Raw genomic sequence first — 27,419 nt, 5'->3', positions numbered from 1 at the left:
ATCCTTCCAGCGGGGGCTGCCCGTCCCCCGCACCTCATGGCCGGGAGCCCGCCCTTCCCCTCAGGGCGCTGGGACGAGGCGGCGCGGGCTCCCGGCGCCCGCAGGGAGGAAAGAGCGAGAGGCGGCGGCGGCGCTCAGCCGCAGGGAGAGGGCGGCGGCCCCGCGGCCCGGGGAAGCACCGGGCCCCGCTCCGGCGGTTTCAGGCGCCGCCCTGCCCCTGCCCCAGCCGTGGCACGGGAAGCCGGCGAGACACAGCGCGGGGGCCGCGCCCCGCCGCAGCGTGGCTGGGAGGCTTCGCGCCGCGGCCGCCATTTTGCGGCGGGACGAGGCCCCGGCCCCTCCCTCGCGCCTCGGCCGCCAGAAAATGGCGGGGTTGGGCGGCTGCGTGTGAGGCGCTGGTGGTGGTGCTGAGCGGGCCCTGGGGAGAGCTCCGCTCGGGGCTGGTTCCTGGGGTGGTGGACGGATAAAACCCCACAAATTGGTGTTGGAGGTGTGTGGGGAGGTGGTGAGGTGGCTTTGGGCTTGGTCATGTCGGCTGGTAAAGGGGAGGACTTGGAAGGAGGACGCGTTTTGGTTCTGCTTCGGTCTGTAGGGAAATGGAGGGTGTCTGCTGTGGAAGTTTCTTCTGAGGAATGGTTTAGCTAAGACGAGTTTGTTGAATGCTTTTAACATCCGATAATGCTATTATCGAATGTAGGTTGATGAAATGGCTAGTAACAGTGACTGTTTCCAGAGTGCCCCAGCACCTGAATGTGACCCCACGCAGAAGACAACTTTGCCAGCTCAGCCTTCTACAAAGCAGCCTTTAGGAAAGTACCTGGCTGTAAGGCCAAAATCCTCACCTTCTGAGAGGTACGGTGGGCGAGGTTTCGCTCAGAAGATGGCACAAAATCGAGGTATAGTTTTGAGTTTATTCATTAGGAATGGCTGTTGTAATGACCTCTTAATGCTACTGGGAGTAACTTTTATGACTTGCTCCTTTCTGGAACTCTGCAACTTGTTCTTATCTTTGCATTTTCTCAAATGACTTTCTTAGCGCCTCCTTGAACTTGTTCCTCCTTTTCCAGTTTTGTTTTGCAATGCAAGTTTGTTAGCATAAGAAAACTGTTTTAGGCTAGACTGACTCCATAGTCTGTAGCATTTCGTAATTTCAAATTCCAGGTTTCTCAATAAAAATGCTGCAGAGATTGCTCAATTAATGTGATAGATACTGCTGGAAAAATGTTAACATATTGTTAAGAAAAGTTTAACTGTAGTCTTGGATGTCACCGGATGCATTTGGAGTTTTATCTCTTCAAATAGTTGCAATAGGGAAAAGGCACCAATTTATGGGTCTGGGGCTTTGAGATACCATTTTATTATTATTATTATTACTTCTTGTATTTGCTGGAAGACCCAGATCTGTGGTTGAGTATATGGCAACCCTGAAACTGAAAATCCCATCCATCCTGGAGCTGATAAAGGGAAAGAGGTTTAACGTCGTTGTTGCTTAATTTCAAAGACCGGAGCAGTCCTTGCAGCACTAGATGGTGCAGGAGATGTTGCTGGTTATGGTAGAGGGGAGGTCAAAGACAACTGTTCAGATTCACTGTGCACCTTGGAAAGAGCTTGTCTTTTGAATGAAACTCAGGAGTTGTGAGTTTGCCTCGAGGCTGCCAGTCAGAGTGTGGAAAAGCCTTTTGGGGCTGGAGGACTTGCTCTACTTGCACCACTGCAGCACATGTGGGGTCTGTAGGGGCAGATGGAGGATCCTCCCCACCTTACTCTCCTGCTCACAGGTGTGGCTGATGGTGGGGCCCCGCAGGGTCACAGTGCCCATGCTGCTCTCAGCCGGTGTCCGCCTCAGCGGGAGGTGCTGTCCCTGCCTTAGGCAGCAGTTTGTAGGGGGTGGCTTCTCTTCAATTCTTGCTTTTTGAATGGATGTGCTTCCTGCACCTTGATGGTGTCATGACAGGGAGTTCCACTGCTTGTGTTGTGTGAAAAACCACGTGCTTGATTGCTTTGAGTGTGCCATCTGCAACTTTCACGTGATCTCTGGTTTGCAGTTGGGGCTGAAGTATACTTTGGATTTACGTGTAGTATCTGTCCATGTGCAGAGGTTAGCGGACTTGGTACTCACAGTAAACACGTTGGTGCTTTCGGAAGAGGAGGTGCAAGCCATGCCAGGATTGCTTATATTTTAATGGATTTAAAAGGATTTAATAGAAAGCAATACTGTTTGCTAGAGCAAATATTTTTGCTTTGTCTTTGAAGAAGTGTCTAAAACCCATTTATTTTAAACGGATGTAAACTGTTGGGGAGGCTGTTCAGTTCTTTATTTAAATTTATTCTTTGTTTTTATTCCAGAGCCTTTACTGTCAAAACCACCCCGTATACCTCCACAATCAGAACTTCCCTCAAAGGAAGTGCTAGCAGAGTTTATTGAAACATACAAGCAGGGCAAAATAAACCCGGTGTCTGCTTTGTATCAGTTTGCAAATATGCACAGAGTAAAACTTGAATTGAAAGAAACTAGTGCGCCAGGTAAGTACTTCTTTGCTTAATTACAATTGTGTTTCCTTATCCTAGAGATGATTTCAGTTTCTCTGGCTCGTGTCGATGGCGCTAATACAGATTATTTTTTAAGTGTTAGACGAACTACTGCCACCTATGTTGCTTTTTGTTTACCCTTCTACTGTCTACACAGTCATGTTTTATAATTAATTACCACAGAATTTGATCGGATTAATTGTATGAAGTTCTGGATGCTACTTCTCGACATCATTTTTGTTTTATCTTGTGTAGTCAAGCAGTTAGTCTTCCTAGGCAGTTACTGTTACAGAAGACCTTAGCATGTCTTCTGGCTTTCTCACTAAATTATGTGAAATCACTGTTCAGCCCTCGTGCAGCCATTTATGTCTTCTCTGGGTGCACGTTAGCTGTAACATACGCCCTGTGTTGCCACGTGCTTGGAGCAATACAGGTGTCAGTCCTGCCTCTGTGCAGGAACCAGGAAGGGAAGTCCTGGCCAGCAGTCAGATCCACAAGCATTTTCTTCTCAGAACTGTAATCATTTTTCATCTCAGAAGAGGTTGGCTTTCACATCCCCATGGCTGCTAGTTGCTCAGGTAGTACTGTGCTGATTGCAGTGGAAGCTGCTTCTGACTTGCAGACTGACTTCCCTCGTGCCCAGTTCATTCCCAGCTTTGTGTGTCGTTCTTGCCTTCTACTTACTGTAAGCAGTTCTTTCTCTGGAGTGCAGCAGTTGTATGCTGTCTTGGTATTTTTTTTTCCTTTTATTTTGTCTGAGAGGGCAGGGTTAGCAAACCCGGGCATTCCTGTGTTCTTCGTAAGAGAAGGTGTCCTTTTGCTTGGTTGTCTTCCCCCTTTTTCATTCCAGCTTGGGCTCTATATAATTCAATCTATCTCGTCGAGACCGGCCATATTTTTCCTTTTTTTGGAAGTCCACTATTCATCTAAAGGATGATGAACTCAACCAGACACAATATGGTTTTGTATTCCAGTTTGTCTCTCTGTGGATCATCTTTTCTTTCACAGTTTGCTACAAAGAATTGCATGTTAATTGTGGTTAAATGGAGGTCTTTGTAGCCGTTTTAGATGACTGCATTTCCCCTCTGTGAAATACAGCTCCTGTATTGGCGAGTTGGCTAATAGCATTCCTGAGGTGGAATGTTGTTTTTATTTTTATTTTTTAATGTGATCTCTTTGATTCCCTTTTAGTGTTCACCCAGCCCATACCATGTAGTAGAAGTGCCTCTATTTTACACAGCCTCTTTCCTTGTTACTTTCGTATTACTGAAGGTGAAACTCACCTAACTTCAGTTTATTTCTGGGAGTTTTATCTGATCTCTTTTTTGGTTTTGTTCTCTTCAGAAATTCTATAGCAAAGGGCGCTGTCACTATTGATATGAGAGGATCAATAGTTAGAGGAAAGAGCTCTTCTAAAACAAGTCCCTCTTGCTCTCTGACGTGAAAGCTCATAGGATATAGAATCGTAGAATGGTTTGAGTTGGCAGGGACCTTAAAGACGATCGAATTCCAAAACCCCTGCCGTAGGCAGCGATACCTCCCACCAGACCAGGTTGCTGAAAGCCCCATCCAGCCTGGCCTTGAGCACCTCCAGGGATGGGGCATTCACAGCTTCTCTGGGCAGCCTGTGCCAGCTCCTCGCCACCCTCTGAGTAAAGAATTTCCTTCTTATATCAAATCTAAACCTACCCTCTTCCAGTACAAAGCCACTCCCCTTTGTTCTGTCCCCACGCTCTGTGACAGAGTCCCTCCCCAGCTTTCCTTCAGGCCCCCTTCAGGTACTGGCAGGCTGCTGTAAGGTCTGCCCAGAGCCTTCTCTTCTCCAGGCTGAACACAGCCAGCTCTCTCAGCCTGTTTTCATAGGAGACGTGCTCCAGTCCCTTGACCATCCTTGTGACCCTCCCCTGGACTCTCTCCAGCAGCTCCCTGTCCTTCTCGTGCTGGGGGCCCCAGAGCTGGGCGCAGGACTCGAGGTGGGGTCTCAGGAGAGCAGAGCAGAGGGGGCAGTCACCTCCCTCACCCTGCTGGCCTCTCAGCTTTTGATGCAGCCCGGGGTACGGTTGGCTTTTGGGGCTGGAAGCACGCAGTGCTAGCTATTGATAAAGGTACATTATATAGAATTACTAACTCTGTGTACCCTTTTTTCCTTTAAAGGCAACGTCATAAGTCTTTATTTTGCCTTTTGTGCTGTGTTGAGTGGTGTTTGCTACAAGATTGGATTGGGGAAGAACAAGAAGGAAGCTAAATTCAATGCAGCTAAACTGGCTCTTGATGAGATCCTGGAGTTGGAGTATTCAGGAGCAGTGACTTCTGACAAGTCAGGTAAATACTCGAGCAGCACCTAAACAGAACTTGAAAAGCCCTGCTTAAAGATTTTCTGTGCAGAATTTCTGTGGAGCTTCATGGAGTGTTTCTGTATCGTGCCTTCTGTCGGTTTTCTTGGATCCTTTGAGTGGAGTTACCTGTCATGCGGTTCTGAAACTGTGTTTTCCCTTCGTCTTTTATATACTAGGAGTTGCATCAGAGTTTGTAGCACAGAGAGGAGAATTACTGAAGCAATCTATTTGTTGCTGTTGCACTTGTTTTGCTGCTCATGAGTTTACAGCAACGTGAAGTTGATCCTAAGTGGTTGAGAACTCTTAACAAAAAAATTAAAAACACTGAGTTACTATTTCCAAAAGAGTTGAGCTACATGATGTTTAACTTCTTTTAAGGGTTGCTACCTAGACAGTTCTACGCTTGTAAGGACTTCAGAATCAGAAAAATGATTTGTAGGGAACCGGAAAGTTTAGCTTGCTGGAAATAGTGTGCCATCCATGTTTGGAAATCTGTAATGTCAACCCCAGTTTGAAATTCTGTTCAATTCTTAGGTCCTCCCTGTATTCCTGTTGAGCCTAAAGCTCCAGCAAACTCTGCTTATGTTTCACGGATCTGTTCTGGTAAGGAATAGTCTTGTTTTTCTATATTGATTCAGATTACCCATCAAATGCTTTTGTTTTTCTTTAATACTGTTCGTAAAACCTTTAGTGACCTGTGTAAAGTTACTCTTGCTTTAGACATCTCTCTGAAGAATGGCACAAGTTAAGTCACAGAAGTGGGAGACTGACCACTGCTTCTGCAACTGGCTGGTAGATGCCACTTAAGTAAATTGCTTGAATTGCAGTCTTGAATGTGTGACAGAAGCAGTATTTCTGTCCTTTTTTTTTTTTTTTTTTTGAAATGCTCTTTCCAGTAGATGGTCAATCTTAATCCATATCCCCAGTTTGTCATGACTAATAAAACCATGAAGGTATCCTTCAGGTATCCTTGTCCTTCATTTATTCGTGCCCATCCTTAAAATTGTCAGAATCACCATGTATGCTCACAGTAGTGCTTTTATTATAGGTTTCAATTGATAATTTGGGAAGTGTTTTGCTTCTGTCTGTTTTTCCCCTGCAAATTTGTTTCTTGCTGGCTTTTCTTCTTCTATTTAGAAGGAAGACGTCTCATATATCAAAAATTTTCAGCAATGCTGGAAAGACTGTTCAGCAGCCTGACTACTGAATACCCGGAGTACCAAAGCTGTGGCAGTTCACTGGCTGCCTTCATCATTGAAAAAGGCAAGTCTGCTGTAATGCTGAGTGCGGGCCCGGTCTTTGTTCCCAGAGAGCTTTGCTTAATGTGTTTCTGATCCGACAAATAGCCATAAATGGCAGCTGTTCTCCTCTGACATGCTCTCTCCTGATGGCGCTACCACAAATATCCTGCGTAAGGAGAACTTGTGTGTTGCTCTTAAGCTGGTCCAAGGAGAGAAAATTGGATGAGGTAGAGATGCCAAGGTGGACCTCAAAGACGGCTAAAAGAATAAAAAGAGGGATCAGGGCTAATGACATGTGGGGGAAATCTTTTTCACTAAGAGTTTAAGTGATTTTTTTTGAAAGAGATTCTAAATTTAGGTGTGGCCATGTGAAATGTACTGCTGTACGCTAGACCATCACTGTTACTTGTTGTCATATATCGTGTCATCATTGTCACCTTCTGTATAGTGAAGCACTGATGTGTGGTAACACATGTTGACATGAGCAGTGCTCTGTCTGGGCTGCTGCCAGAACATCAAGCAATCTGTCCCAGGCTTTGTTTTTGAGTGTTCTCAAGTGTGCTGCTGCCTTCAGCAGTGTGAGGCAAACCATCAGCATCCTTCAGCAGCCCATCCATGGAGCCTGTTCCACGTGGCTTGCCCTACCTGCATTAATGAACCCCGCCCAGCCAAATACTGCTTGTTCTCCCCGTGTTTTTTTAAGCGTAATGGTGCTGTCCTCGATGTTAGAGTTCTTGAGGTCATTAAATGAACATCTTCATTAAACTGAAAATACTGATTCTTAGATCTGTTTAACTAGTTTTAAAGGAGAAGTTTGAAAAAGGCAATTGCTTGATTACATAAAAATGTGTTCTTTTTAGGTGGACAGTATGAAATTGTAGCTCTGGGAACAGGAGAATGCAATTACAGTCAGGACTATCAGCCCCATGGAAGAGTGTTACATGACAGCCATGCCATCGTTACCGCAAGGCGTTCTCTCCTTAGGTGAGAGTGTGGGTACCAATAGTTACCAATTCTTTTGCAGCCAGTTCTTAGTTTTCCTTTTCCTAAGGTAAATATAAGTGCCTTTGCATGTTTTTAGTTAGTACCTTCTAGATTATGATCAAATCATACTGAACAAAGTAAATTAAATGACTGTCCACATATTCATGAACAACTTTGCATTTCTCCCACTTACTGTTACCACTTTCTTCTAGATATTTTTATAGACATCTTATGCTGTTCTATAATAAAAATCCAGCACGCACAGAGAAGTCCATATTTTGCACAGCACCTGGCTCAAAGCTGCTTGTCCTAAAACAAAATACAAACATCTTTCTCTATATGAATCAGCTGCCAAAAGGATCTGCGCAGCTGAAATCACAGTTGTAAGTACCCAGCTATTTTCAGATGTGTTGTAATGGAAGATGAGTTTGTTTACATTGACAAATGTGAGTGTGAAAAATAGGCATCATTATGTGTTTTTAATAGCAGGGGGCCTCTGCTGATTATTCTTCTGAGTTTTGGAAGCATTAGTGTACAGGGTGGTAGTGATAAGTGTCTGAGATGCAGCTTAACATGAAGATACACAAAACTTTTACATTGGGTGTAATTTCAGGATGATACTGTTTATTACAGATCATTTATTTGCCTCTTAATCCTTCACCCAGAGATACTCTTAATTTAACCATTGAGGAAGCAAATGTGGTAGTTTAATGTCATCGTTTGTACCCCAGGACTAGACTACAAAAAGTTGTGGATTGCATACTGTAAAAGACTTTACAAAGCTGCTCTGCTTCGTAGAAAAAAGAGAGAACAGGAAAGGAGTATACCTGCCTCGTCAAGTCTGTTCTTAACCTCTATACTTTTAACCTTTGTTGTATTCCTGAAATTTTAGTAATAGTGTTGAGACTGAACAGCAGCATTCGGTGGCTTAACCAAGTTAAAATGAAGAATATTGCTTTGTTTCCCCGTTAGTGAGTGGTGCAGTGGAATAACAAGGCAGCCAGGTACCTTCATACCCTATTTTGATGCTCAGAAGGTAGACGTCTGGGCTGGAAGTCACAGTCAGTTTGTTGTTGGTTGTGCTGACTGGGGGAATCCTTCCTGCAAGAAGTGCTGAAGGTTTCAGGTCACTTTCTCTCTGTCATAGCCTGCTCTTAGAACGAAATAGTTAACAAGACTGGGTGCAGCTTACCAGCTACCCTATGATAGTTAACAGATCACAGATCCACCATTAGTTTTTTCTCTCGCTTTTGGTCTCTTCTGGTCAGTGCATGTACACTACTGTGACAAACTCAGAAATAACTTATTCTAATATGGCAGATCAGTTTATATACAAAGTAAGTTACTTTAAAGATATCTATCTATATATAAATAAAGTTACAAGTAATCAATTGGGTATTTTGGGGCAAACAGCATTAGATGCCACTTCATAATAATCTCTGACTACTTCCTCACTGCAATTCCTTTCCATGTCTTACTTTAGACATCTCAATCCCCAATCTATATCTGCTTATGAAGCTAGTGAAGAACTGAGTCTCCATGTTGCTGTAGAAGGCAGGATTTACCTTTCGGTTTGTTGTCCACCTAAAACTGCTAGAGCAAGGAGCATGTCAGCCACTGACAAATTAACAAAATGGGAAGTGGTTGGTATTCAGGGAGCATTGCTGAGTCACTTCATTGAACCAGTTTATATCAACAGTATTCTTGTAGGTAAGCTCAACAAATGACAATTTTTTTTTGGTATGTCTTCATCTTCTACTGTGATTATATGTTACAAAAAATGAACTAAACAGTGGTGGCTCTTTAAAGATTTGCAGAGTAGTTTGTTGTTGTTTTTTTTTTTTCTTTCTGAAAAGCTACTGGATATGTTTTGTTTTGTTTTTACTTATCTTGGAAATGGCCTAATGTGAAACTCAATTAGTCTAATTGTTTTGTCCTCTGGTTTCTTTTTAGTTTTACAGATGGCCCTCCCTTTATTAGTATAGTGGCAATGCAGTAATACCAGAAATTCAGTTTTGTTCTAAAACAAATGAAATTTTAAATATTGAGAGAATACCAAATAAGTGTGACAAATACTGTGTTAACTATTTGATCAAATGTGGTGACCTTAAGGTGACAGTCACTTAACTGTAGAAGTGAACGATGGTGGAAAAACTGCTCCAGTATTTAACTGAAAATATCAGAATGTCCAATTCTGGGTAAGCCTCACCCTGGGTTACCTTAGCAGCTATATTAGAAAGTAGTTGTCTTTTTTTAACTTTTTTATTTCACTACCTTGTATTGGTTATTGCAAATAGCTGTTTTGTTGTGCAATGGGGATTACCAGGGTAATGCTGAATTCTCAGGTTTCTGTAGCATTCAGGAAGATGCTGCTGCTATCGGAGCTCATTTCAATTGTTTTTATTTATAAGGCAAAATTAAATTAATGTGTATTATCCTCGAGTTTTTAAGGTGTTTTTGTCTCTGAGCGTTTGCATTATGAGACTTAGTACACATATCTGAGTTGCCCAGACATTGGAGCTGTATCAGCTTTTCCTTTTCTAACACTGAAGAAGGTTTCTGAAGTTCTTCAAAAGATTTTGCGATAACTGGTGAATAACTCCATGTCCCTTCTAAGGAAGTCGGGGCACTTTTGCTTAAAAGAAGCAATAGAAAAGCTCCTCATGCTCACTTGAGTGGTGTTCAAAGTAAGCATAATAATCTATAATACGCGTTAAATAGAAGAGTAACATGTTTTATGACCGTTCTTGAGATGCTGTGGACCAAAATATGTTTGTTTAGGCAGGCAAAATAAACAAAATATGTATATTTTAATGTTTCTTCAGGTAGCTTTTTTTTTTTTTTTTCTTTTGAATGTGTGTAATTGAAATCTGAGGTTTGTTAGTTTCTACTATAAGAAATCTGGGATCTTTCCTTAAAAAAGATGTTTTAGTATGGAGCAATATGAACACATTGGCTAGTGTATTTTCTAATGGAGAACATGGAAGTTCTATTTTAATGGTGTCTTCTGTGAGGTCAAAAGTTAATGAAGAGTTATTTATTCCAAAAAAAAGGAAGCATCCAATGATGATGGCTCTGGGGAGGGGGAAAAAAAGTGAAATTTTTCAGTTTGCTCAGATCAGAGCAGTATACATATTAGGCATTTGTTACTGAGTTTTACTATGCTTTTGTCATTTTAACTAGTTTACCATTCAAAACAGAACAGAAATATTGGAACTGATATTTCTGAACTGTTTTTTTTGTAGAAAAATCGATATAATGTCGACTGATGGAAAATCTGTTGATTTTCTTACATGTGACTGGTTTTGTTTTAACAGGAAGTGGAAACTGCAAGGATACGAGAGGGTTAGAAATCGCTGTAAAACAGCGTATTGATGATGCACTCACAGTAGAGCTTCCCATGCTTTATGTGGTCAACAGATCTCATATTTATTTGGTGAACACTGCACAGCCAATTCAGATGGATATGAAAAACTGGTCTCTGAGTTTGAATTGGTCGCTGTCAGATGCATCAGTGGAGGTTGTGGATGGATTAAATGGAAAAACCACTGAACGGTCAGAATTTTATTCTCCCTTATGTTGAAAATAATAGACTTGCTGTTCTGTGTTGGCTCATTTCAAATGTTCAGTTTATAAGCTATGCATGGAGCCTACGCTGTTACCGAAGTGAGAGATTCTCTCCTATGTTAAGTGTGTCGATCCTATATTTAGATGTAATTTTAGAGATCTTTTAACAATCCAGTGACATACCAAAATATGAAACGTGAATTAATATATATTTAGTTGTTGTAGTGAATACTTTGCTTTTCAGAATGCATGGAACAAAGTAACATCTGAGTTCCTATGAATTCCAGTTTGTAAACAGTTCTTGGTTTATTTCACATTCTCTTACCTGCATTAGCATCATGTGAATGAATTCACAAAGCATTGGGGCAAGAAAATACAATCATGATCAGAGCAATATACCTGATAGGCACCTCTTACTGAGTTTTACTGTGCTTTTTGTCATTCTGACTGCAGTTCACCGTTCAAAAGTGGCACTTACATGGCAAGTCGTCTTTGCAAGGCGGCAATGCTTAGTCGTTTCAAATTGCTGGCCAAGGAAGCAGAAAGAAATGATTTACTTCAAATTGCTACATACCACGAAGCTAAGGTAAGCTGGTAAGGGAGAAAAAATGTGTTAAATCTCTGAAAGGGTTCTCTCAAAACTGCTTTGGTAGGCTGGGATGATCTGGATTGCTGAAGAGTTCACGTGAACATCTGGATTGTTTTATTGCCTGTCATCTTTGCCTAAAGCTCTCTGAAGTTGCTGTTTTCAAGTAAAGTCAAGTGAAACTAATCTTGACGCATCCTCTATGAAAATCTTTCATATTTTGTCGCAGGATTTGAAGGCTGCTTGACATTTTGCTTACAGTAAGATTAGTTTCATGCTGGAAGCTTTTTTGTCTTTTTAATCCAACTGTTTTATATTCAGTTCATACATGCATTAGTATTTTTCTGCCACAGAGTGCTTTTGTGTAGGAATTCTTACTTTGCAGAGGGAGAGGAAAGTAGAAATCATTCATTATCACTAATTCCTAAGCTTTCCCTTGTGGTATAAAAAGACAGAGAAATGACCTAAAGGCGTTACTATGAGTTTTTGTTGTTGTAAATAAATTTTACTCACTTGTCCCTGCTTGGAAGTCCATAGTCTAACTCCTCTGTATTCTTCTTCATTGAGTGACATTGAATGTTAATTTATTTTCAGTGTAAATATGTTACTGGAATTGAAAAGATGCCAGGGAAAAAAAGATGACATTGTATTTAACAGAACAGTTCTCCTATTCCAGTAAATGCCCAAAAATATCCAAATAGTAACTTCTTGGATTCTGTAACAGTACTTCACTGTCAGCAAGTAGTGGAATTGTAAAATCTGTTCATGTTTTTTTCTGCGAGGTTTGTTCTCACGTGTATTATATGAGTGTTAAAGAATGCAGATCTCTGGGACCATGGATCTTGAAGGATTTCAAGACAATACTTTTTTTTTTTTTTTTTTTTTTAAGATTCAGTCCCAATCGTATCAAGAAGCTAAAAAGTTGCTGCACAGCTACTTGGAGGAACATGGTTATGGGTCCTGGATTGTGAAGTCTCCGCATATAGAACAGTTCAAGGACTAACTGCAAGGCGGATTGCGTGTGAAGTTGGTTTGTGTGATTTCTTTCAGTGAAATGCAGTTCTCGTTAGTAAAACGTTTAACTGTCGGGTTAATATTCACAGGGATAAAATCATTCTAGAGCTTCCTATCATCAGTTTAAATACACGTATTAAGCTGAGCGTAACACAGTTTTTTCACAGGTAGGAGTATCTGACAACATGGCATGGCTATTTTGGTTTGCCTCACCTCCCAGCATCACCTCATCACTTCCCCCCCCCCCGGGGGAGTCACTGACATGTTTTTCCTGTTAGTTTCAGGATTGCTGTGCATCAGTCTCTTCTCTTTTCCCCCCCCACCCCCCTGCATTTTTCATAACTGTCTGTCTTTGAGGAAAAAAATAATCAGTAGAAGTGGAATTTCTTAAAAACTAACAAAAAACTATATCAATGTGTGAGAATCACTAACAATTTGTACTTTATCTGTAGGCATCCTTTGGTAGAATTGTGTTGGTTTTTTTTTGTTGTTTTTTTTTTTTTGTATTTAGCTTTCACTGAGCGTCTTGTAGTTCACTACCTGTTGGTGGTGATAGAATGGTTTAAGAAGTCATTTGTGTACTTCCAAATGTGAAACTGAATTATCAGGCTGTTATCAACTGTTTTCTGACAATCACTATTCTTAGTAGTGGGTTTAAAGCGTTCTAAAGGTGTCAAAGCTGTAAACGAGAGTAGTGTGATGTAGCACAGAAGTTACCAGAAACAAGGTTCCTTCAACTTCTGTGGGCTGCCCCAACAGCTGTGAGATGTGAGACTGGGTGGACACCTCCTTCCGCAGATTACTTCATCGCTACACTCATTCATCCTTGCAAAATTGTCTCTATAATGATATAAAAAATACTGCCTGTTGAGAGGAAAATTGCTTCCTTGTAAGTTATGATACAATTATGGTAATATTTTGGTAATGTTTAAGAAGTTGTTGTTAACTCTAATAGTTGGGTTTTGTTTGTTGTGAAATACTAGTGTACTTATACTAGATACTACATTTTCATTGCGTTGATTTTCGTATTTCATCTAAGTTTGGGAAGCTGTTATATAAAAGTTTTCACACATCAGTAATAACACAGTGCTGTAGTTATGTTTTGGCTTGTTACTGTAAAAGGATTATAAAACAAAAAAAAAAACTCTTCAGTGCTTTATTCTTAATCTTTTTTTCTGAATGTAGGTTCCTTTCTGCACAGAGAGAGGTTGTGTTGTGAATAAGATGTGTTAGGATGTGTATGATAGCTGTATCCTTGAAATGTTATGTAATAACTGCCTGGATTTAGTTTTAATATTTAGATTGTTCATTGTTTAATTAGCAGCATATGGAGAATACGTTGAGCTAGTAAATTTCAGCATATACTTGTTATATGGGCTTGTTTTCTCACAAAAGTTTTTTTGGAATTACAAAGCTAGGGATGATTCTATAAGTTTCCAGGTACCTAGGGTACCTGTTAGAGGAAAACCAAGTCACACTGGATCCAAGATGCTGAGAGGCAAGGCTGCATCTGCACGTCCAGGAGTTGAAGATGTATTCCTGGCAGGCAAATACACCACATACGTCCCTAGCCAGCCCTGGTGATGGTAGAGGGGCACACAGGAGCACTCACCGGAAGACAGACAGCACCAGCAGCCTCGGGGTTGGAGCTCAGCCTCTCCCCCGGAGATGGAGCTCTGGGGGGCAGAAGGTGGATATGTACAAGGTGGCTTCCTCCAGCACCTGTGTGCAGACAGTGTCAGCCCAGTCGTTACCCCCAGATCCTGGTTTCCCCCTTTTCTGGCGTCTGGACACACACATCTCAGAGGCTAGAGCTCTGTGCCCGCTGCTGGTACAGACTGTCAGAGGTGCAGTCAGAGGGCTGCTGGGAATTCCCTGCTCCCCACAGCTGGCCCCACTCTGCTCTCACCTCCAGAGCTGTGCAGTCACTCACACACAGCTGCCCCCACCATGCTCATGGCCCTAGAGATACAGAGGTGCTCTACACAGAGCTGTCCCTTAGGGCCCCGTTCACCCCCTTGTTCCTAGGCCACTTGGTCTACTCCACAGCTTGTTTATTGCTGGCAATCACATGCTCCCTTGCACACTTGCACTTGCTCAGAAAACACAACTGTGTGGGCATGTGGAACACAGACAAATTTAGACAGAGAGTGGAGAGCCCTCACTCAGGAGTGTCTGTGAGGAATTTTAGAACAGACCATGGTGATTAAGTGCAAGACAAAAGCCATGTCCTGGCCAGTGTACTGTTATATGAGTGGACCTTTTTACCTCCTTACCCTTTCATTTTTGCACTATTGTTCTTCCCCAGATCACGTAAACACCTCAGTTTTCCTGCCTTCGGTTCCTCCCCTAAAACAACTCATAATAAGTCCTATGCAATCCCAAAATGGTCATGCCCTTCATCCCATAATGTGTCCCACAGCCCTAGGCAGTGAACCCTCCTAGTCCAAGAAGGAGAGCTGCTCCCACTGACCTATGCTGATGGGTTTCATGGCTGCGCAACCAGGGTTGGAGGCTCTGCCAGGACAGCCCTGGCAGGGGCCCGTATAATGTGCTAGCTACTTGGGAGCCCTTATTTATTGTATGGGATTCCATTGAGGTGGGGCTCTGTTGTTGTTGTTTTAGTTTGCTCGTTTTCAATTTACAGGAAAAGTTACATATATTAAAGTTCACCTTGGTGTGCGTTTTCAGGTGCTTTCAGTGTAATACTCTATTTCTTCAGAGATTTCTTTTAGAAATTAGGCAAATAAAGAAGCTGATCCTGCAGCTACTATAGTACATGATATTGCCTACCATCGGTTGCACATTCAATAGATGGGAGAGTTTACTTATTGTAAAGAATATAAGAATTAAAAATATAAGATTTTTTTTTCTTTTTGACAGTAGGTCAAAGGGCAACTGAATGGACTTCAGTGATAGTATTGCAAAACAGGTAGGAAAGTACACCTCTAGTTTCATCAAATGAAACTAGATCTGTTCATTGGCCACATGAATACATGGCCAACGTGTACAATACAACTTTATGAAGTTGAATACAACTTCATAAACATATTAAAATCCTGTGTTTGCAAACATACACATTTTAGTGAGAAATCCATCGTGCGTTTTTTATAGAAATTCTGTGGACGAACATAAACTAATCTTTGTCAGTTTTGCCCAACTGACATTTTGCCTGCGGTATATTTTCATTTTGCTTAAGCTTTTACCTTTTCTGTTAAACTCCACGTTACCCAGCCTTATCATACAGAAATCCTATGGTGGTCTAAACCTCTTTGCACACAGAAAAGTAGTGACCACTGCTGTACGTCTTTGACCCAAAAAATATTTTTTTGCAAGATCCTGCTGCATTGTTGTTTGCTACACTTGCTTTCTGTTGTTCTATTTTCTAGCCCAGTGTTAAGTTCTATGTATTTTAATATATGCATGGATAATGCACATGAAAAACTGCCCTTATCATATTAGTACTGAATTTTTAAGAACCCTTTAAAACAATAATTACTGTCTTGTATGCAACAAAATTAATCCAGAAGAACTTTTTTTTGCTTGTAACGTCTCACTGGCTTTTTCTGTTTAGAAATGGAATTTAGAAGTGAATTCCTAGAATATGGTTTCTTAATGCTAAAGACTTCAAGATATTGAAATCGACTATTTTCATTCACGTGGAATGCAAAATTACAGCAACTTGAGTATGAATCTTCATCATAATGTTAAGTTTTGATCAGAAATTTGCTCTGAAACCTGCTTTAATCAGGAAATTGCTGGTTAAAAGTCTCCAAATTTGTAGGCCTTTCTAACTTCAGTGAAGTAAATACTTCATCATTAAACATACCAATACTAGGATTTGTACGAATTAGATCCTTCAAATCTGTGTCGTGTTTTTCTAGTAGCATTGCTTATGTCTGTTGATCTGTACATAAAAGAAACTACATATTTTTATCATAAAGTGTATGTATGACAAAAGAAATTTAGGTCTAAGTAGTAACATTTAGTTCTGGAGGTATTTTTGCACTACCTTTTGCCTTAGTTTTTCTACAGAATGTCATGACTGTGTTTGCACAGTTTTTCAGTGTGCATTTTGTTAACATGAGATAAATAACTTGCCTCAACTACTGACGTGCAAAGAGCTTATGCTGCTAGCCAACATTATACTCATCTACAGAAAGGGTGTGAGAGAAGACCCAGAAGACTACAGATCTCTTCATCTAACCTCAGTCCCTAGAAAAGTTACACAGATTGTCACAGGGTGTATCAAAAGGCACTTACAGAAGAAAGCAGTTACCAGACATAATCAACATGGGTTCATGAAGGGAAAATCTTGCGTTAGTAACTTGATCTCTGTGGTCTCTTCTATGGCAAGGTCACCTGCTTGGTGGATGAAGGGAAGGTGGTGGACATAATATTTGGGATTTCTGTAAGGCCTTTGATAGCGTTCCTCATGGCATCCTTCTGGACAAATTGTCCAACTGTGAGAGAAACAGGTTCACCCTATGCTAGGTGATAAACAGGCTTAATGGTAAAGTTCAATGGGATGTACTAAACGGGGCTACATCTGGCTGGTGGTGTTCCCCAGATCTCAATTTTAGGGACAGCCCAGGTCAACATTTTTATCAGTGACCTGGCTGCAGGAGTGGAGTGCATCCTCCTCAAGTTTGCTGATGTTAAACTGGGCAGTGCTGCTGACTCCCTGGAGGGATGAGAGGCCTTGCAGAGGGATTCACATAAATTGGAGCGCTGGGCAGTTAGCAACAGCATGGGGTTCAACAAAGGAGAATGCCAGGTTCTGCACGTGGGGTTTGTTATAAGTTGCCCCCTTAATTAATTTTCAGAGAGCATTGCATTAATAATAGAAAGGAATTTATTGAGTAAGCAACAGCAAGCAGTCAGTTCGGTTGCAGTGAACTACAAGGTATCGGTTCTTCTTGGCAGCAGCAGTGCTCTTCAGGGGAACCTACTAGGGAGCCTTCGAAACAGGGCCTCCTCCCCTTCCCACGATACACAGATAATACACAATGCTTATCCAGTCCGTCTTAGTGTCAGCTTCAAGTCATCAGGGCCTGGAGCTGCCTCCCATTTACCTTCCCGGATTGGTCCTTTCACACGGCTGGCATGCGTCCATCCTTTCTGCGCAGTTCGAATAGCCGTTTCTGTGGTAAGCAAAACAACATAGGGGCCTTCCCCATCGTGGTGTTAAAGAAGTCTCTTTCCAAGTCTTAATTAGAATTGATGGTGATCAAGTGGCAATTCCAAGTCATAGGGCATACCATACAGCATTTCAAAAGGAGAAATTCCTACATCAGTTCTGGGCTGCGTCCATATGTTTAACAGTGCAAGAGGTAAACATTTTACCCAAGAAGCCTTAGTTTCCAGCATAAGTTTTGTTAGTTGTTTCTTAATTTCACCATTCATTCGCTCTACCTTTCCAGCACTTTGGGGATGACACAGAGTGTGGTATTCCCAACTTGTTCCTAGAGCTTTCATAGTCTCTTGAGACACTTTGGAGACAAAATGAGGGCCTCAGTCAGAGTCAAGTGTTTCTATAATTCTGTATCTCGGAATAATATTCTCAATTCCCAATTCAACCAGATCTTAGTATTTACTTAACCGATCATAATTTTCGGGATGATTAGGGTCTCAGTTGGGTTGGTCAGGGGAATGCAATTGTCCACAGTTCCCTGAGCGGTCCCATCGGCAATCTGAGCTCACACATGAACTCAGGTTGTTTTAAGAGTTAGCTGCTTTTCTGTTTCCATAACAACTCTCTCTCGACCATCAAGATCCCTTTGCCCCAGAGGGCCAACATTCCTGATTTTAGGATCTCAGCCTTGGGCTGAGGTGGAACTATTAACATTCCTACATCCTCTTTCCCTGCTCATTCAACTTTGAATACCTTTAACACTTTCAACAAACCTTTTAACACTTCCTTTATCTTTCTCTAGCCTTTACTTTTCTAATGCCAACGTCAAAGGCTCAGTCAGGGGCCAACTTAATTCCGTACCTTTTCCCTCCAAGATGCTGAAACAACATCAATATACAACATTTCATCCTGTTTTCCTTCTTTCCACAAAAACAACATTGACTGTAATATGGTGTTATAATTAATAGTTCCATTTAGGGGCCACTTCGCTCCATCCTCTAGTTTATAAAGTGGCCACCACTGATTAAAATATTTGATAAGGGTTCTTTTACTCTGTACCCTCTCACCCCACTATATCCCTCCAATGTGTTAGTATACATCCTAGGGGGCTTTTCCTCAGGATTTCTTTGCTTTGAACTTTTCCTATTGTAATCTACAGTGGTTAATATTCCACCGTTTTCCTAGAAGCTCTTTACTAGTCAATCCCAATCCCTCCAAAATCCACAATATATAGATACACAAGTAAAATCAGACCACTGTAAATTAACTGCCTGTAGACAGTTACACTGAGGACATTTAAACCTGATGAGCTGATAATATGCCTGGGCAAATTTTGTTCCCTTAGACATACACCTGAATGGCAGTTCTTATATTTACATATTTTCATATTAACATATGTATAAAAGAACATTTTAACAAAAATGCACGGGCTTTTATATATACAATATACAACGTACAGTTATTATTCCAGTTAGAATTAATGTTTCCAGCTCAGCAGCTGCAAACATTGTGCCAGTTGCCATTAAAGCTCGCTTACCCTCCTACTGTCTCTTTCTTAAAATCTCAGACGTCCCCGGAATTAATGGGGATGGCCACATATTCCTAGTCACTGGTCCCTGAGCGCTAGAGTCGGAGTCGCTATCAGAGTCTCCCCGGGGTTGCGGATTAGGAAGCCCGGGAGTCGGAGGGGCTGCAGGTGGGGGTGGTGGAATATAGGGAGGCAGTGGGGCTGGGATCACTAATTCTCAGTTTTTCTTGTGCCTCCCATCCCCTCCTTTTTCTTTTAGAGGATATAAATTGGCTCGAGTTTCCGAGCTGATCCACAAATGTGCATATTCACTTTCTTCCAAACTAAAAGGTTTCTTAGAGTTTACATAAATATTTAGGGCCTGGCAAACCCAATCTTCAAAGGACCCAAATACGGGCCAGTAAAGGTGGTCTCCTCGAATCTGTTTACCACCCCAAACTTCAACACAATAATGTATCGTTTTTACTTTATTCCTTCCCCACCTAAAAGGGGAATCCTCCCAGTTTTTAATCATTAATCCCGGGGTAACCTAACATCAGACGTTACCCCACCCATGGGACCAGAAGGTTTACTCTTCTTCTGTCCCATCTTCCGGAGTGCCTTCACGCACACACGCACGAATCGCTTCCCCCTTTTCATGGCCCAGTCCCTTGCAGGATGTGGGAACCGCACTACCGAGGGGTCCGCACTCGCTTCGTCCTGCTGGACGTCTCACAGCGACACGCTCCAGGATACCCAACCCCAACCGAACGGATCACCGGCCTATACTTACTCACTCCTGAGTCTTCGTTCAGGCTTCGTGCACAAAGATTACTAGGGGTTGCTGACTTTATTTGCTTGCTGCCGAATTTAGGGTTCGTCAGTGAAGGGTTTGAATGAAAGTAATCCTAGCAAAGGCCGCTGAAATCAGCAGGGCGCCCCCTCCAAAGGTCTTTCAATCAGATTGCCTTCATCCGAGTCACGGCACCAAATTTGTTATAAATTGCCCCCTTAATTAATTTTCAGAGAGCATTGCATTAATAATAGAAAGGAATTTAATGAGTAAGCAACAGCAAGCAAAACAGCGCTGGGTGGCCGGAGAGTCTCGGCTCCGCCAACGGCGCACACCTCACCCCCGCCAGGATCCCTTTTTGTAATTCTGGGTAATTCTCTTTTTGTAATTCTCTTGGTAATTCCGGGATTACGCAGCACATCCTGGTATATTCTGCGACTGCGCGCACTGTTGCTAGAGGGTCGTCTCTGTCCCTCTGGTAGTCGTGAAGACGAAGGCCGTAGTCTTCCTCCGCATTGTGGTTCAACTTCTTTTTTTATTTGGTCATGTTGGCCCAGCGTGAGACAGGAAAGCAGGATGTTGATACCCTAGTTTAACAACTTCTCAGGAGATGGTTACATGAGCTTTGCAGCAGTGTCTTTGAACAAAAGAGGCTACTGAGATGCAGAAGGAGAGAAGGGGAGGGGGCTCTCTTTTTTGTCACATTAAGCAAAAGAATTTTCATAGTGTCTAGCCAAGTATTATACAGCTCCTTACTTCAGCAGGGAGCTTTCGCAACTCCCGCTCCTCAAACGGAACTCCTTGTTTTTATAATACAAAAGACAATGAACAAACATTTATTGTGTATTACAGGGTTGAGTATTGCCAGACACTGGTACGGACGGGGAGATGAGTGGCTGGGGAGCAGCTCAGCGGGAAGAGATCAGGGGAGGCTTAGGACACATGGGGTGCCCAGCCTGGAGAAGAGGCGACCTCCCTGCCCTCTGCACCTCCTGAGAAGGGGAAGGAAGCACAGAAGGAGGTGCCAGCCTCTGCTCCCTATAATTGTTAGTAGTATTCAGTAGTCCATCAGTAGTATTGTGTAGATCACTCTTACGTTCTTACATGTGTTTTTAAGACTAGGCTCTCTTTAATGCTGTCTCATAGGCTCAGTGCTTACTGTGTTTTTTAATGTTGTCCCGCTTAATTTTAGAGATTTTTTTTTTTTTGCATGCTGCTTTTAAGATTTTATCATGTAAAAAAGGAAAGTGTGTAAAAAAAGCTAGTGTTCTATAAGGGTTGACAAAGGAGAAAGAATTTGTTACAAATTTCTTGCTTATTTTCTTATGTTCTGCGTCTTGCAGTATTTAGGTCTTACTGTTATTGCAGGCTGTCATTTGGAAAGCATCTGATTGAGAAGAGGGTGGAGCTGATCTGTTTGTGGCTAGGATGACTGACAGTATTTTGCTTTTCAGAGTCCTTGTGGGTGGGGACAAAGCACTTGACTGTGGGAAGAGAAGTTAAGTAGAGCAACAGATATCAACTCTGTAAGTATTTTCCAACTTTTGGCAGAAAGCTATCATTAAGGTTTATTTTCTATTTGCAGCACTCAAGAAAGCTGCTGTTTTTTCCATTGTTAGTCTGTTTTTAAGTATGACTCGAAATACGCCATACCACACCCACCAGCAAAACACATCAAAGACTAAATGATAAAATGATAACTGTTGTAGTACGGCTTACTTTCATCCATTACAATTTGCATTGTTAGCATGTCATGGTGGTTTTTGGATTGTAAAAGATGCTCTTCTTAGTCTCCTTCTGCATAAAACTTAGTGTCACATGACTGACTCCATCTTCATTTCAAGTAAGCACATTTCTGAGGTTCCAGAAGAAGATTTTTGTGAATAATGAATGTGGTATATGTTCACTTGGATTTATATATTAATTATCAATGTTATGTCAGTCATGGCTGGAAAGAATTGGCAATGTAAGCATTTGGGGATGCTGGCACCTAAGTTACTTGTATAGCTGTGACTTCAGGTGCTCTACTGTTTTAGTAACGTTGCTCTGTGTCTGGAGATTTTTGAGTACCACAGATTTTCCTTGCAACAATGAGAGATGTGTCCTGCAAAAAATATAGCAGAAAGACTGTGTGGCTAAGTAGAACAAGTAACAAAGAAGTTTAGAGCTTGGAGGTTCTTTCTCTCTCTCTCTTTCTCTCTCTCTCTCTCTCCCCCCTTTTTTTTTTTTTTAGGAATTTGATACTTTTTATTCTGTTTTTCCATGCTACACCTCATGCTGTATGCCAGCATAAACTGGTATTTTATATCACTTCTAAAAAGTTGGAAAGTCTTGGATTGTCTGCAGGTGTCCTGTTTTGAGTATGGTATGTGAACACATATATCAATAATGTTATTTTTAAAAATTCTCTTTTTAAGAAAAAGCAGATTAGTGAGTCACCAATGAAAGACAATATCATTTAACAAAGAAGACTCTAAACATATTTTTATAGGTTACTGAAATTTATTAAATATCATCTACAAGTAACTTTTAACAATTCTTTCAATAAATAGTTGACATTTTAGGTTTATTGACAAAGCGAGAACAAATTAGTTTAACAACATATGTTTTGAGCCCGTAGGGCTTACATAAAAGGATCAAATGTGATCTTAGAACAGACACGTTATCACCCACACTAAGAGCATACAGTGGTCCCAAAGTGGACAGCAAGTTAGGTAGCCCCAGGGTAAAATATATAAATTATTTGTAATTAAATAGTTAAATAAATAACATAGCAGTAAAAATAGAAATGGTCATCTGCTTATTTTAGCATAGATCTCAGGAAGTTGGTCAGCTCTCGGCGAAATTCAGGGAAGTTGTTGGCATTAGCTTCACAGATATTGCATCCCGTTCCTGGGGGAATTAGGTCCTGCAATACAGATATTTTTGTTGATTGGTGGTAGCTATGTTATCGGCTGTTTTTGACAATGATATGTCAATTTTTGTATGCTAAATTTCTCTTTTAAGAAGAAAGAAAACCCTTAATATTTCAGGAGGGTTTTTTTTTTTCAGTGGGCAGCTGTTAAGGGATGGTACAATGAAGGACGCTGCTTATAAGGGAGATTCTTGTAAATGTAAAAATATTAAAAGCTAAACACATGCAGTTCCTATGATAAATACTGTAGCAGATGCAAATCTTAATTTCTAGCCTGAGGAGTTCTGGAGTGATACAAGGATCTCTTAGCCATGGAGTTTATATATGTAGTTTATCAAAGTGTACTTCTGTATTATTTGTTTTACATTTACTTTTGGGTCCTTTAAAGCCATAAATTTATGGCATGGTTTTCTAAGCCATGGCTTATGTAAATAAGTGTTACCCTTCTAAAAACAAGCTTTTGTAAGCATGAGGTGCCTTACACGATTCAGCAAAGAAAACAAATTTCCTATTTTTTAAAATGTTGACTTGCATAATTACTACGGCTCAAACCTGCTTTACTGTGTTGGAGTATTACGTCAATAGATGGTGTCAAATAGTCTAACATTATAATATTTTTATACAAAATCCTGAACGCTCTAGAAACCATAACACACAAACCTCGAGGCATAAAAATGCTGACTCTAATGTTGCTTTTCACTAGCACTAAAACGTGGTTTTGTTTGTTTGTTGTTTGTTTTGTTTTGTAACTAGGTAAAAAGGTTACCTACCGTAAGTTTTTGGAGATTCATTTTGATATTCCGAACACTAGATACGTTCTCATCTTCAATTGCATCCTCATCTTCAATTTCTTCCTCCAAGGTGACTATTTCTTTCAAGTAACATTGCAGAGTTTGCCAGCTGCACTCCTAAAACAGTCATCAAAATCAAAAGATATGTAAAATTGTTTCTGAGGACAACTGAATTTGTGTTTGTTTTTTTTTTTTTAATTATTATTATTTTTTAATTGCACATTCTTATCCTTGTATGAGGAATTAGGCTGCTTTTTATAAAATGTATATTTCATTTTTTCCCCTCAAAATCATGTTTTTAAGGTTCTACCTGTGGCCTTAGTTCTGTGTTATATTGTTGTAGCTTCTGATATGTGGACAATCTTTGCAGGACATTTTGAACATTGGAGTATCTTATGAGAATATGAAGCTGCTATATTAGTTCCGAAACTGAGACTTATTCCCAGTTGTGTGGAAATCACGTCTTAAGGAAAAGGGTTAATTAATAGTAAAACCTCTCAAGCTTTACAGTAACCTTTTTAGCGCCATCTTCAGTCACTGCACTCTGGTTGCTCTCTCTAGTTGTATCCGATCTCACTTTTGAATCTGGGTAAGTGTCTTTACACATCACTTTTAAAAGCTGTTTCATGCACTCTTATAAGTTATTAATCAGCCTCATACATTTGCGTTTGAGCACTGGAGCTCTGAGATAGTTACATCTTGATCTTGCCAGAATATGAGAAAAATGACTCAGATGAGGAAGTGGTTGCAGAATCTGGCTTTAAATCTTTACTCAAACGAAATTACTGTTAAGTGAAAATTCTGTTGGATTAAAAGTTTAATTGGAGGGTCAAAGTAGTTAACTTGCATGAGGATGAATTGGTATACTTGCACGCTATATCAGAAAATCAGTACAGATCAGCAGCCTGTTGATGGTGAATAGTTAGGTAGTCCAGCTCTACTTAGAATGCTGTTGTACTCAGAGGCGCGATATTTTAGAAAAAAAATGCAACCACGATGACAGTTTTCTTGTGGAACTAAGTCTTAGGTATTAAGTGAATACCATAAAACGTGAATGTACAGCTAAATATATCTAAGCTGGGGTGGTTAAGTTTTGCTCCTGAAAAGAATTAGGTAGAGCATAACTGAGTTTCATTATTGATGGGATATACAAGATTTGTATCTTCTTAAACAGAACCTACTAATATCTCTGCATCTCACTTCAATAAAATATGAGTATTTCATATAAATATTTAAACCATTTCTAAGTCTATTTTTTTTTTCAAAATTGTTCTTGGGTTAGTATTGATACAACTAGATTGCCTCCTGCAAATATAATACATTTAAATGATTGATAGAATATTTTTTGTGTGCATTAAGCAAAATGAATGTAATACAAATAATTTAGTGTTACGTATTTTACAGACCAAGAAGATAATACTGTACGCTAGCCTGTTAATATTTGAGAATACAAATCAAAAGCAGAAATGTCTTCTAGGTTAGCCTGCTATCCTTGTGCCCAGTACTTCTAGGTTAGCTTATGCTATCCGCACACAAAGTTCAGACAGCTCAAATTTGTCTTTTGTATCGGGTCTTCTGATAAGTGAATTACTTTGGTCTAATTCAATAACACATAACTTCAAAATAGCCATTTCTTAGCAGTCCTGAAGACAGAAAGCTTGAACTCACCTTTGTGTCATTTGGTGTGTAGAGCTCAAGATCAATCCCCTGTAGAGAAGAGGGGAAAAAAGTTAATTTTTGTGAACAAAGTTAATAGACAAAAATAAGTAGAAAAGACAAATAGTAAAGAATTAATACAGGAAATCCATCCACTTACATTCATGCTTGTTCCCAGGTTTTCTAAATCTTTTATTAAAGTTGTAAGAGTGTTGTCTTTCTCTGATAGAGGTGCTCCATAAGCTGTAGTCATAAGCATTAGTACTGAAAGGCAGCTGAAGATGAGTACTTTGCACATCTTGTCAGTGTTCTGGTTGTCTCTGTGCTAGTATTTCAGTTGTGATATGTAATGAGAGCTGATATGTTGTCATTAGGCTGTTTAGTGTATTTATACTCTACTTTCTGGAGGGAAAAAGATGGGGGCGTCATGTAAAAGAGGTTTTATTACACATTTTTTCATATGCTTTACCTGTATGGCAAGAATCATTACTTTTGTTTTTCCTCCCCTGATGACACTTTGGAATTTTTTTAAAGCAAGAGGGATTTTACCTACATTCATTGGGGAAAGAGAAGCCCACACTCACTTTTGGCAGTCTCTTTGTGCTTTCTGCATGAAACACTTTTTCCCTCATGTGCTGTCCCACTCCCCCATAGAATAAGCCATAGAGCACTCTACTGGCACACAAAATGTTCTGCAGATTCTGCACGTTGTTTATCTGTATGTATTTGGCCTTCCACAAATCCTGGGGCATAGCTGAAGTGCAGAAGAAAGAAACAGTCTCATTTTAGTAATTGTTGATTAAACAACAGGAAGAAAGTTGGCTTCCTGTTTGAAGGTGGTTTTACCTGTCATCTTCTGCAAAGACAGTCAGCGTAAGCTGAGATGCATGGGTCAGTCTTCATGCGATCCCCTAGAAAATGTGTATGAAAAAAAACCTCCAGCAGGATTCTTTATTTTGGGACGTTAAACCAAGTCTTCTCTTCTTGTATATCTTAATGCTTTTTGTTTTTCCTCGTGTGTACTTTTCCCCTCTCTCTAGGTTAAAATGAAAATGCACTGCTTTTAAATATATTTACCAATTTTCTTCATGATAGCCAACCCACTGCATTTGATGGTGCATGCTGCAGTACTGAAGTTGAGAGTCAGCAGTCATTTGACATTGGACTCTTGCACAATACTGCTGGACTGTGTCTCTTTCCTGATTCAAAGCACTGCTGCCCGATAATCTTGGGAATGCTGTGAGCAATGTTTAAAATAGATCGTTTTCTTCACTGAGTGCAGTTCTGAGCCAAATGCTCCCCCTGCTGCCCAAAAGTCTGTAACATTATGTGAACACACATTGCTTCTGCTTCATGCATTTTGCTGCTGAAGCCACGTGGGATAAATTTGGGTTTTGTACCCTACTGTGGGTCTGCTTTGTAGCGTTCAGGATGAGGAAGTCTGGGTGGGTGACTGCTTCATCGTCTGTCGCATATAAAACTGTATGTGGGAACCTCTTCTGTAGGTGCTGACCGTGTAATATGTGTGTGTTGGGGAGGAAGGCAGTTCTGTCCAACGCCAGTTAGAATATGCTGCTGCTTGGGTTAGGTACAGTCCGTGACTGTAATCCTTTTTCTTAGTGTCTGTGTAACTGTCTGCAGACCATTAACCTGGCGTTAATTAGCAGTATGATCCCAGCTCCTGGAGAACTCAATCTTCATTTCCTGGTTTTGAAATAAGTACAAGCATTTAAAGAATACAGTCACACGGAAGTCTTAGTAGCTGTTGTAGCTTGCAATATGTAGTAGACATGCAGTTTGCAACCTTTCCTGGCACTTTATCTTTTGTCTCTTGTATTTATTCTTGATAGCAACTGATTTCAAACGGGTTACGGCTGCAGAGCTCAGCTGCTGAGCAGTAGGTTGTGAACTTTCCTCCAGAGTGCTTGTAAAGTTAGGTCAGTTTATTGGAGGGTTTTAGTTGTTTGTTTAAGTTAATGTGTTTTGGCAGTCTGAAGCGTTAAGAAGTACTTCAGTACTGGGCACAAAACAAATTCTTTTTGGTAATTAAATTACAATTACTGCTCACTGTTTTCAATGCTATTCAGTCTTTGCTATGTCACTTCTATAAAATTACAGAGATTTGTCCCCTTTTTTATAAAGTATTGCATGGAAATACATTTGGAATAGCAGAACTTGAGATTCTGAATCTGAAGCATCTCTGGGTTAGCTTTTACTCTAGTTCAGGGTAGAGGTTACTCCAAGCACTTCCTTTGTGCTGGACTATTTGGTTTTGCATCAGTGCTGAAATCACAGCCCAACCAGCTTTAGGTTATTGCTGTATTTTCCTAGCGTTTTACTGTTTTCTTCTGCAAGTCATGGAGAACT

General features: G+C 40.7%; 2 protein-coding genes across 2 annotated transcripts; one reads left to right on the top strand and one right to left on the bottom strand.

Moving 5' to 3' along the window:
- Window positions 1-36: 36 nt before the first annotated feature.
- On the top strand, window positions 37-12,246 carry ADAD1 (adenosine deaminase domain containing 1; the record flags this gene model as incomplete). Its single annotated transcript, XM_084286509.1, has 12 exons — window positions 37-387; window positions 698-896; window positions 2,347-2,523; window positions 4,684-4,851; window positions 5,400-5,468; window positions 6,003-6,128; window positions 6,967-7,090; window positions 7,303-7,473; window positions 8,574-8,800; window positions 10,408-10,645; window positions 11,111-11,243; window positions 12,133-12,246. The coding sequence occupies 12 exons, from the start codon at window positions 37-39 to the stop codon at window positions 12,244-12,246; spliced, it is 2,097 nt and encodes a 698-aa protein (XP_084142635.1).
- A 10,245-nt stretch (window positions 12,247-22,491) lies between these two features.
- On the bottom strand, window positions 22,492-25,350 carry LOC311209341 (uncharacterized protein; the record flags this gene model as incomplete). The annotated part of the gene is made up of 4 exons (XM_084286617.1): window positions 22,492-22,599; window positions 23,376-23,513; window positions 25,065-25,103; window positions 25,213-25,350. 4 exons carry the CDS (start codon window positions 25,348-25,350, stop codon window positions 22,492-22,494), a joined length of 423 nt encoding a protein of 140 aa, XP_084142743.1.
- Between the last annotated feature and the right edge of the window lie 2,069 nt (window positions 25,351-27,419).

Source organism: Netta rufina, assembly GCF_964035555.1.
Source record: "Netta rufina genome assembly, chromosome: 4".
Lineage (NCBI taxonomy): Eukaryota > Metazoa > Chordata > Aves > Anseriformes > Anatidae > Netta > Netta rufina.
Note: the sequence above shows the minus strand (reverse complement) of the source record. Positions and strands in the feature narration are given on the sequence as shown.